This window comes from Myotis davidii, unplaced genomic scaffold (genome assembly GCF_000327345.1).
Source record: "Myotis davidii unplaced genomic scaffold, ASM32734v1 scaffold1323, whole genome shotgun sequence".
NCBI classification, from domain to species: Eukaryota; Metazoa; Chordata; class Mammalia; order Chiroptera; family Vespertilionidae; genus Myotis; species Myotis davidii.
In genome coordinates, this window is record NW_006294585.1 from 325,882 (window position 1) to 337,950 (window position 12,069).

The 12,069-nt window shown below is 43.9% G+C and overlaps 1 protein-coding gene across 1 annotated transcript in view; it reads left to right on the forward strand.

The window, feature by feature from the left end:
• MTHFD1L (methylenetetrahydrofolate dehydrogenase (NADP+ dependent) 1-like) overlaps nucleotides 1–12,069 on the forward strand; it is a 157,557-nt gene that overhangs the window by 93,692 nt on the left and 51,796 nt on the right. Inside the window, exons 22-24 of the mRNA XM_006768722.2 lie at nucleotides 4,661–4,702; nucleotides 5,475–5,575; nucleotides 6,105–6,282. Of these exons, the coding sequence (XP_006768785.1) occupies nucleotides 4,661–4,702; nucleotides 5,475–5,575; nucleotides 6,105–6,282 (321 nt within the window). The remainder of the gene's footprint in view (nucleotides 1–4,660; nucleotides 4,703–5,474; nucleotides 5,576–6,104; nucleotides 6,283–12,069) is intronic.

Here is a 12,069-nt window from a genome sequence, read left to right on the forward strand (position 1 = left end):
CAGACAAGGTATAAGTATTTTTCTTTTTTCTTTTTTTAGGTATTTTCAAAGGGAGAATATGAAATCTTACACTGATTAATCATTTTTGAAATAAAATGACTTGGAGTCGCTTTATCATTTATAGTGTGGATCTGTTAGACACACTGCCAACTCTGATTTCTTAGGGATACTGTGTACACAAGTGATTATTACATAGCAAGACTGATGCTGTGCACTGTTTAGTCGTCCTCGCTGTTTTTGTCCTAGGAGAGGCCAACATTATTTTAGACCAGTTTTCAGATGAGAAAGTGGAGGTTCGAAGGGCTTAGGGAATGTTGGCAGTGTCAGGGGCCAGCAGAGAGCCAAATCGGAAGCCTGGGGCTTGGATCCAAACATCCACCGTCAGAGCTGTATGCTAACAAAGGATAAACATTTTCCGAACCCCAACCCCACTCTAAGCATTTCATTTTAGCCTGAAGCATCATCATTATTTCAAAGGAAGGTTAACATAACACGTATTATAAGGTCGTAAATCCTAAAGAATTCTGATTTTGCTCAAAACACCGCTTGTAGCTACCATCACTCCTGTCTTTAGACTTTAAATCTATATACCAACTTCCATCCTCAACATCAAGGGAACTGTTTTTGCCAATGTAAGATGCATTTGAAATTCCCCCTCCCTGTTTTGCACCCTGAAAATTATAGAACCAAAAAAGCTGTAATACTGGAAAGGGCTTGGAGACGGTCTTGCCTGGTTCAGTCATTGTAAAGGTGAAATTGCTGAGGCACAGAGGACTCAGTGGCCTGCTTAGTAGCACATCTATTTAGGGGACTAATCAGACGTAAAAATCAAGGTCTCTTTGCTCCTAGCCCAGTGCTTTTCCACACTCTGGTCTCTGTCCTATAAACAGTCTCTACATGATTTATAATCCTATTTCAGTTCCTCCTAATGCACGTGCTCATTGTTTTACAATGGTTGCATTTTCTGCTCGCCTTACTCTTCCCCTTCACTTACAGTCATGGTTTCATGCCGGTGATGATGAGAACAGAGCTCACATCGCCGATAACGGTGGAGGGTAATAAAAGGGAAGGATCGGGAAGCCGGCGAAGCTTCGCATCACTCTCTGGAGCTTCAGGGGCGCCTTCTGCGTCACTGGTTTATGAATGTCTATATGTATGTCTCCCTACTCAGCTTTTAACTCCTCGAGATAAAGGACTACGTCTTCTTAATTTGAGTATCCCTAGTGCCTGGCATAGTCTGCGTCCAGGAAATGTTTTCAGTAATTGGATAATAAATGAACTTTCATCTTCTTAATCCTATAGTTCCTATTATTCATCTCAGTGTCACTCCTTACTTGAATCAGCTCCATGGTCATTTTTTTTTTATCCACTATAATTTCTACTTCCTTTAGATATCATTACACAAATAACCATGGCTGTCTCTTATGTTTACTCAGCGTGGTTGTTGTCCATAGTTTGTGCAGTGGAAAATGCTGTGACCCTTGAACTTGCCCATTTTAGCCGCAATCATTTTGAATTCATATCCTGTCTTCCTAAGTGCTGAGCGTTCTTGGTGCAACATCAGAACTAGCATTCTCTTCCAGCTTCATTTGACAATTCACTCTCTAAACCCATTGTATTAAGGAGGGCTCTTTAGAACCAATAGGGTATGTATTTATATAAAAAGAGAGGTATTATAAGGAGTTGGCTTCTGCCATTATGGAGGCTGACAAGTTCAAAATCTGCAGAGTGGGCCAATAGGCTGGAGACGCAGGAGCGCCAGTAGCCCAGTCCTAGTCCCAGGCTGAGGCATTCTGCTGGAGAATTCCCTCCTGCCCAGTCTCCGTGTTCTAATCAGACATTTCAGCTGATGGGATGCGGCCCACCCACATTGTGGGGGGCAATCTGCTTTCCTCAGAGTCCACTAATGTAAATGTTGTGCTTATTCAAAAAACGCCCTCACAGAAATACCCAAAATAATGTCTGACCAAATATCTGGGCACCCTGTGCTCCAAGTTGCCACATAAAATTAACCATCACACCCAATATTGCTGATTTTTGGTGTATGGTGCAATGCCTAGATCTGATTTTATGTTTTCTGTATTAATAACCAGGTGGCCTGGTCCTTTTTACTGAAATAGTTCCTCCTTTCTGATCTTTAAGCCTCCTTCCTCATCAGTCAGTTCTCCATGCAGGTGTAGGTCTTTTTCTGGGACCTGCCTTCGCTTGCACTGGTCTCGTTACATGTAATTGTGTCTGGGCTGCACTGGTAGCCTGTCGGCCAAACTTCCGGTTCCTTCACTTCCTCCACGCATGCCTGGCCTATGATTGGCCCTTTTCCTCCCATTTGTATTGTAGGATTCGTTCAGAAAGTTCCTTGAAGAATTTGTTATGATTTTTATTGAAATGGCATTAAATCAATAGGTCAATTTGGGGAGATTTGACAGCTTTCCATCTAAGAACATGGGACATCTCTTCATTGATTTAGGTCTTTTTAAATCTTTTTTAATAAAGATTTATAGTGTATTTCACAAGGGTTTCTACATCCTTTTACAGATGTGTTCTTGTGCACTTTATATTTTTAAGTAGTGTAACAGGTTACTTCTGGATTCTTACATATTGCTTTTATATACAGTGACCTCTCTGATTTCCTTTTTTTAGATGTAGAAGTGACATAACATTATACTAGTTTCAGGTGTGCAACATTAATGATTTAATATTTGTGCACATTGTAAAGTGATCACCACAGTGAGTCTAGTTAACATTTGTTACCATATAAAGCTGCAAAAAATTTTTTCTTATGATGAGGGTTTTTAAGAATTACTCTCTCAGCAACTTTTAAATTTGCAACACAGTATTATTAGTCATAGTCACCATGCTGTACATTACATCCTTATGACTGAAAAAAGTATCTTTTTTTTTAAAATATATTTTATTGATTTTTTACAGAGAGGAAAAGAGAGAGATAGAGATAGAGAGTTAGAAACATCGATGAGAGAGAAACATCTAGCAGCTGCCTCCTGCACATCCCCCCCTGGGGAAGTGCGCGCAACCCAGGTACATGCCCTTGACCGGAATCGAACCTGGGACCCTTCAGTCCGCAGAATGCTTTTTAATACTTCATCACTGTGATATTTCCTGTAGATTTTTAGTATATGTTCTTTATCAGGTTGAAGAAATTACCTTTAATCCGCAGTTTGCCAAGTTTTTACACTAACTAGGCATTGAACAATTTTCTTCATCTATTGAGATGATATGTTTTTCCCTTTTAATCTATCAGTGCTGCAAATTATATTAGTTAACTTTCAAATATTACATGAACCTTTGGAGGATATGTTTAGAGAGAAAAAGAGAGGGAGAGAGAGAAACATCCATGTGTGAGAGAAACATAGATCGGTTGCCTCCCATATGTGCCCTGACTAGGGATCAAAACTGCATCGTAGGTATGTGACCTGACCAGGAATTGAACCCGAAACCTTTTCGGTGTATGGGACAATGCATAACAATGGAGCCACCTGGCCAGGGTGACTTGGTTAGTCTTTCTAGAACCAGCTTTTGGTTTAGTTGACCCTCTTGCCGGTACTTGTGTACAGCCCGTTCTTCCTGCTTTTGCTCAGTGTTGGATTCTGCAGAACTGTGCATGGGTGCAAGCTCAGCAGCACTTTCCGTCCTTTTTTCAATCTAGCATTCACTCAGGGCTGGGAAAACCCATCTGAAAATACTTCGTTTTCACACACGATCCAAAAACAATCTCATCTGTTACAGAGGTAACTTCTTTCCCAAGGATTTCAATATTCTCAAGACCTCTTCCACTGAGAATAAGTCACCATGCCCTCAGTTGATCAGTAAATCAAAATGTTTTCTAGGGTTTCATTGAAACCGGTAGCAGGCCATTGATAAAAACCATGTGGGATTGTGGGAAAGTACAAAGTTGGGTTTCAGAACCCTGCTGCATTCAAGCTCCTGTTCTGCTCTGGTTCGCTCTATAAGCTTGGGCAAGACACCTGCATTCTCTCAACTTCACTTTCTTCGTCTTCACACTGTCCTGCCAACCTAGGCCAAAATAAATAAATGAATCGTGATGGCATTGCTTTAAAATGACTTAGAAAGATGGTGTGCTTTGTATAATTCGGGAATTGATCACATTATAGGTTCCATTTTATGCTAGGATAATGGGCAACATTATGAAAGTTCTCAATATTGGCTCAAATTGGAATTTCCTGGGGAAATTTTTAAATATTACTGGTCCTGGGTCCCAGCCCCAGAAATCCTGCTTTAATTTGTCTGGGTGGGACCCAGGAACCATTGTTTTTTAAAAGCTTCCCACGAGAATTTATGTTCAGCCAGAACTGCCAGTTACTGGTTTAAAATGACAAAATGTACTTTTAAAGGCACCTTCCCTAAAAGCGTCTGATTTGTGTTTCTTTCGGCTCTTGATGAATTAGAGGAAGCATTATTTTTTAATGTTTTTAATTATTTGAGAGAGAAGCATCAATTGGCTGCCTCCTGCATCCCCATTACTGGGGATCAAGCCGGCAACCCCCGCCCGGCATGTGCCCTGACGGGGAATCAAACCAGTGACCTCTCGGTGCACTGGACAATGCCCACCCAACTGAGCCACAGCAGCGAGGGCTAGAGTAAGCCTTTTAATGAGATTGTTCTTCATTTTGTCTCATCTCAGGTAACTGCTGGTGTCCCTCTTAAGAAAGAATACACAGAGGAGGTAAGAGTGACTGCTTTAAAAGGCCACAGTGGAGAATCATTCACACCCAGTTAACCACTGGCTTGCAGTTCAATGCAATTAGTGGATGAGTCCTCCACCCACGGCGACTTAGAAAAGTGCTTTCCTAATAATCCTAGAGGAAAGGATTGGGGGTAGGGATACAATCCATTCAGTTAAGTCTTCAATCTTAAGAAATAATAGATATGGGCTTTATCTCCTGCTCCTTACCCCAAGATCACGGTCTCCAGCACAGAAACAAATACACAACTTCTATCCATGTGTTTAGGTGTGGGAAAAACTGACTCCTGGCTTTATGACTTGCCTGAGTTACTGGACTCTGTAGACTTTGGTTTACTGTCGACAGTACCTCTCCTCTCCTACAGGTGGCGCCAGGGGTTCGAGCAGAGGCTAGCGCTAGCTGGACAGCTCTCCTCACCCTCCTGGAGCCTTCTTCTTGTCCACCAGCCTGCAGGGGCGTGGGCACATTGCTTATGTCCTGGCCACTGGTCAGCCGCAGAAATAGCTGCCTGACTCAAGACTCAAATATGCCATTGGACTCCGAATAATTTTAGAAATGATTTTGAAAAGGAGCCACCACCTCCTCCTTCATTCATCTCTCTTGGGGGGAAATGGGACCTGTGTATAGTTCCTGCATAGCTTCTAGGTCCACAGAGTGAGCAAATATGGCAGCAAGCCCTGCCATGGTGGCCCTCCCAGCTGAGTGTGGCAGGTGTGGTGGGATGTGATGCATGGGGGTCTGGTTTTCTTGCAGAACATCCAGCTGGTGGCAGATGGCTGCTGTAACCTCCAGAAGCAAATTCAGATCGCTCAGCTCTTTGGGGTTCCCGTTGTCGTGGCTCTGAATGTCTTCAAGTAAGTCAGGCGTCCTTTCAATGTGGTCGTAACGCTTGGACCGCCCTGTGAACTGGGTTTGTGTCTTAGGATGTTGGTCTTTCTCTGCTTCATCTGAAAGAATCCAGGAATACTCTCCTCTTTCTGTTTGTTTGGTTTGGTTTGATTGGTTTCATTACAGCAGAAGTGTTCTCAGATGTTACTAGGGGAAATGAAATCTATATAGTGACTTACATTTCTTTGGCCTTTTTTTTTTTTTTTCATTCCACCCAGCATTTCTGTTTGAAACACTGTGGATGATCAAAGGGATGTGTTATGGAATTTTCTCAATAAAACCCTTAACAACTTGAAATATTTGAATCATGTTGCAAGGGATTTTTCCCCCCATGTCTTTCTTTAAGTCTGATTTATTTAAACATGATGTAACCACTTTTGATGTTTAAAATATATTCAGTGTTAGGGAACAAAGTTCTGTATAAATGGTTAGTCTTCCTTTAAAAACATCGCTAAATGAATGCAGATGCAAAACCACAAACATTTTCATCACTAGGACTGACACCCGGGCTGAGATTGACTTGGTGTGTGAGCTGGCGAAGCGGGCTGGCGCCTTTGATGCGGTCCCCTGCTACCACTGGTCGATGGGTGGAAAGGGGTCGGTGGACCTGGCCTGGGCTGTGAGAGAAGCTGCAAGTAAAAGAAGTCGTTTCCAGTTCCTGTATGATGTTCAGGTAAGATCCCACAACAGTCATGATGGCTAATGTTTCTTATACAAAACTGGTGCTGACAGCTTTGCACGGCTTGTCCCATTTGGTCCTCACAACAGCCCACAAGCAGAGAAGGAAGAGAAGGGGAAAGAGGTTAAGCCATCTGACAGGGCCACATTGCCAAGGGCAGGCCCGAGCTCCCTGCCCCAAAGCCTGCGCTCTTGACGGTTCTCTGCTTCCAAATAGTAGGCCTCGGTGAGGAGGAGCTTTGGAGAATTGGGTCCCGCAGCTAACACTCTCAGGATGTGCACAGGAACAAGACTTTGGAGCGTCTCCGTAAGGCTTGTCTAATCATGGGTCGGATTTCCTTTGTTCATTTTGACAATAGCTCTTCTCCTTCGTTTTAGTTTTCTTGAGCTATGTTTAGTATATTTTTTTTAAAAAAAATTTAATTATGGTAAAATACACATAACATAAAATGTGCCATCTTTATCATTTTTAGGTACAGTTCAGTGGTATTAAGTACATTTACATTAAACAATAGTTCCCCATTCCTTTCCTCCCCTCTGCCCCTTGGCAACCACCATTTTACTTTCTGTCTATGAGTTTGACTCGTCAAACTCTAAATAGCTCATGTAAGCGAGACTGTGCGGTACTGTACTTGCCTTGTGACTGGCTTATTCAGTTTTCAGTTCCTTTGGGCTGAATACCATAGACTGGGTAGCTTATACACAACAGAAATGAATTTCCCACAGTTTTGGAGACTGGGGAGTCCAAGATCGAGGCAGATCCAGTGTCAGGTGAGGGTCTTCTCACTGCATCCTCACAGGGTAGAAGGGATGAGGGAACTCTGTAGGGTCTCTTTTATAAGGGCACTAATTCCATTCATGAGGACTCCACCCTCATAACCTAATCACCCCCTCCAAAGCCCCCACCTCCCAATACCATCACCTTAGGGATTAAACTTCAACACCTTCAGGGGACATAAAATGTTCAGTCTATAGCAGTAACTTAACATAATGTCAAGATGCATCCATGTTATTGCATATGTCAGAATTTTCTTCCTTTTTAAAACCGAAGGGTCATCTATTGTATGCACATACCACATTTTGTTTATCCATTCATCTTTGGGCGACCTAGGTTGCTTCTACTACTTGGCTATTGTAAATTATGCTGCTATGCACATGTGTGTAAAAATCCTTCTTTGAGACTCTGCTTGGAATTCTTTTGGATATATACCCAAAAGTGGAGTTGCTGGATCATCTGGTATATTTTTAGACATACCTGGATAATGAGCTTTCACTAAGAAAATCTGACTTCCAGGACCTTACTTTTCCTCAGTTTACCCTGGCACCCACCTAAACATCTCCATTCTGCCTTCTGTGGCTCCAGCCCTGGCTCCTAGCTTTGAGGTAGCCCATGATTGCCAGAGTGGGTAGCCTGCGGCTGACTGCTTCTCCACCCCTCATAGGTCCTGTCGGTCTGTCTCTCAGATGTCACAGCAATAGCGTCACCCCTCCTTCCTGTTCAGGTGGCAGTGGCCAAAAGCTGAATAAGAAAAGGTGAATAGTAGCATTGCCTGGAAGTCTAGCGCTGCAACACCATGAGCGTGATGTTGACCTGAGGCGAAGGCTCCCTCTGAGGAAAGCTTGGGTGCCAGGCATAATGAGTACTTTGTACATTAACTTTGTTGCACCTGATGTTCCTGTTGGGGAGGAATTGTTGACATGCCCCCCAACCACCATCCCTCATTTTACAGATAAAGAAACTAAAGCACAAACAGGTCAAGGAACCTGCCCAGTGTCCCACAGGCAGAAAGAGGCGGAGCTGGGAGAGTATTCAGAATGATGGAGGCCATTGTCCTGCTCTGTTCTTCAGGATTCAGTACTGTGTTCACAGCTGGGGGTGGGGAGATACTGCCGAAAGGGGCAGTAACTGAGTGACCCGCCCGGAGAGGAGCATGGCAGATGGGCCCAGAGTCCGTGCCAAGTGAGGGAGACAGTACAGGCTCAGGAGACGTTCGTGGAAAGGATTTCAGGAATGTACTGGGATGGTTAGCCCAGAAGAGTTTGTCATGTTGCAAAGCCATTGTATGAATGAGACTAAAATGTTCTGCATTACAGAGGTGGTAGAGGGTAAATGGGGGGAGGAGACTTGCGTTTTACATGAAGAAAAGTATTCTAATTAGAAGCTGTGGGTTCTCTGACCCTGGAGATGATAAGCAAAGATAGAGTCAGCCGTGCAGTGGGCACGTCAGGCATGTAGCCAGTCAGATGGCGGCTGGCCCTGGTGATCTGTATTCCTCCCTGCACCCTGCTGCCCAGGTAAACCTTGCCGGGGTGTCAGCGCCAGGCACAGCCCTCTGCCCTTTACACAAACTGTAGGAAACTCACTTGCAGACCATCACCATCCAGTCTGAAACACCCACCCACTCTGAGCGGCAATGACAGTTTTGGTTTTTAAATGAATGATTTCATAAGTGTGTCTCTTTTCAAGAAGACCATCCCAGGTGAAAAGGTCAGGGAATAGAAGCCTGTTCCTGAGTTATGCTGGCTCAGACATGCGCACTAACCCTAAGATGAACCCGTTTCCTTCCCAGTAAATTTATTTTTCCTGAATTCCCATTCTTCATGGAGATAATGCTGTTAAAATGTCTGCTCTCCTGTGGAAAGGGAAAATTTATAATAATGTGGTCTGAAGTCCTGCATTTGATAGGTGGCCTCAAGGCCAGGATTCTTACCTCCTTTGCCAACATATGCTGCTCCCTTTTCTTATAACAGAAATTAGATTTGAGCTGCATAATTGTTTATTTGATAATCAGCCTCCCGGCCTCTTGTTACATGGCTGTTTGTGAAAAGAGTTAGTACTGCTCTGGTTCACTTCATACTGCCTCCCTCAGAGCTGTGCTCCTGTCACTGGTCAGTGAGGCCATTTACAGCCTTGTCTTGTAACAGCATAGAAATCTGAATTTGTTGGTGCAGACGATAACCGAGCTCATATTCTTCTTCCCCTGATTTCTTGCATATTTAGTGCTGGTGAACCTTTGTAGACTAAGTAATGGTTTTCTTGAAACCCTTTCTGTTCCTTTTGTCTCCCCCCACCCCCACCCATCACCCCCCATGACTAATCATTAGGCGCTTGGCAGCTTGGTAGGTGTGGGATTGCTCTGCAGGAAGAAAGGCGATAACATGCTTTTGGATGAATCACCCTGCTGCCCCTGCTTCTCAGTTCAGACTGGGCTTGTGTTGTGTGCCCTTTGGGACCTCCTCCAGCTCCATCACACTAGGAACTATTCAGTATAGGATCCATGGCATCTGATTTTGGATGGCCCCGCCCCTGCCCCAGGCCTGTGTTACAGAAGAAACACCTGAGATCACTTGGAGAAAGTTGAAATAGTGTGGGAGCACAGGGCATAATTGCTTGTGTGTGGGGAGTAGAAATGGCTCGAAACCCCCATGGATAGAGGAACAGTAAGAGAGAAAGAGAGACGCCTGACCTCATAGACATTGTGAGGCTGGACAACAGCAGGGAGCCCATAGTTAAAGCAAGAAACAAGCTACACTGCCGACTTGAGGGTCTATGCTAAACTTTGCAGAAAATTGAGTTAAGCAGCCACTCCTCGAGAACAATTCTGCACATTTTTAACCAAAATATCTCCTAATTCAAGCGTAGGCAACTTTTGATTAGAGTACTGGAGGCAGCTGTTGATTCATAATAATTTTAAAAATTGGGAATAAAATGCAGTGACCTAATTGCTCATAGGAAACTTACCATGTAGGAATTAACATATTTAAACTTAAATAGAGTGGTCACGTTCTCTCAATCATATTCTCACCAGAAAGGGATTGGGCCCACAGCAGGCCTGCCTAGGGCCGGCCAGTAGTGTATGGATTCTTGATTTCATGCAGGAAAAGATTTTACAAAACGAGTCCAGGTGATTTTGAGAGCATATTTATTAAAGCTGGGAACAGTGAAACAAAGGAAGGGCTTAGGATAGAAAAGGCAACAGGGGAGAGCCTAGGCCAGTGATGGCGAACCTTTTGAGCTCGGCGTGTCAGCATTTTGAACACCCCTAACTTAATTCTGGTGCCGTGTCACATAGAGACATTTTTTGATATTTGCAACCATGGTAAAACAAAGACTTATATTTTTGACATTTATTGTATATATTTAAATGCCATTTAGCAAAGAAAAATCAACCAAAAAAATGAGTTCGCGTGTCACCTCTGACACACGTGTCATAGGTTCGCCATCACTGGCGTAGGCGGTGCTCTGCTTTAGCTCCCTAGAAACAGTTAGAACAAAGAAGTGAGCCACGCAGGGCTGCGTGGACTCACTGAAAGTAAAAGTCACAGTGACAGAAGTGAGCCATGGTGAGGCTGTTTTTAGCTCACTGAAACGTCATAGAAAAGGGGCCTTTGAGACAGGTTTAGGGACTTATCACAGGATAAGCTGCAGCTACCACTGCCTGTTGCTCCCCTGGTTGCAAGTCTCATGGGGAGAATTTAGGAGAAAGAGCAAAATTACATGTGTCCCTAAGATGATGTAATGCGGGTCAGAACTTCATTGTCCTGAGGGCCCAACCCTTAAGGGAGTGGTCGTGCAAGGGCTTGTTATGGGTGTCATATGAGGCTATTCTCTCTGGCCCCTGTTCCTCCTCTAAAGGGGGTCTGAAACCATATGACTAGAAATATGCCAGGGGAAGAAAGGTCAGGGGAGGGTTTGAACCACAAGACCAGCCATATGAAAGGTCAAGAGAGGGTCCAAACCACACAACCAGCAATATGAAAGGTTGGGGGTGTAAACTGCATGACCAGCAATATGCTAGGGGAGGAAAGGTCACCCCCAGCGTGAGGTCCTTGTGTTCCCAGTTTTGCCCGTTGCTAGGCACCCAGGGCTTTCCGCCCCGGTAACCTTCTGTACCTGGCCTATCATCCTTGCTGTGCTCATGTCTGTCTAACTGCCCGCCACAATAGTATATCAATCATATTAGACAACCACAGTCCCCTTTAAGAAGTTAAGAGTTCCCTCCAAGTTCATCTTCTATATGACGGTGTCTTTTGTATTATTACTTTTTACAATATCTTTATAGTTGACTAGTGTAATATCTCTGCAAGCACACAGGAAAATAGGATAACAGAAAGACAAATCCATGTTTACACTTTACTAGCTAACATTCCTCTTTCATACCTTTTTTCAAGCATAAGTCAGTAGATTATGCATTATAGATGCAGAAACAGAAGTTCAGAGGAAATGGGGGACTTACCCCCATAGCAAAGGGACACTTAGAGTAAGAAGAATAAAGCCTTGCAGTCATGCAGAATTGTGTTCAAATCTTGACAAGGTTTAATTCCTACTACCGATACAAATTTGGGCAAGTTGACTCCTATCTCTGAGCCTCGGCTTTCTTATCGATAGTGTCTGAAAGTAACACCAATTTCAAACTCACCTCGTTGCTGTGAGGACCAACTGCAATGCCTCGGAGGAAAATGCAGGAACGTAGGAAGCTGGCAAACAGCGTAAGATCTTCCTCCTGCCACGATCACTCAGAAAGAGAGGGGGCCTCCTGAATTCACTGCAAGAATTATCTTGCAGCGCAGGTACCTTTGGCAGACTCTACGATTGATTTCCTGTCAAAGCAGCTTAAAACCAGGAATTAGAATCCAAGGCTTCTAGTGCACAGAGAAAGAGATGTTGGGCGTGGCGAGAGCAGCATCTGGTGATAGAATGGTGGGATTGGACAAACCTGGGTTCAGCAACCTGGGTACTTGGGTTCTGGCTAGGAAAGAATTCAGAGCCAAGACTCAAACT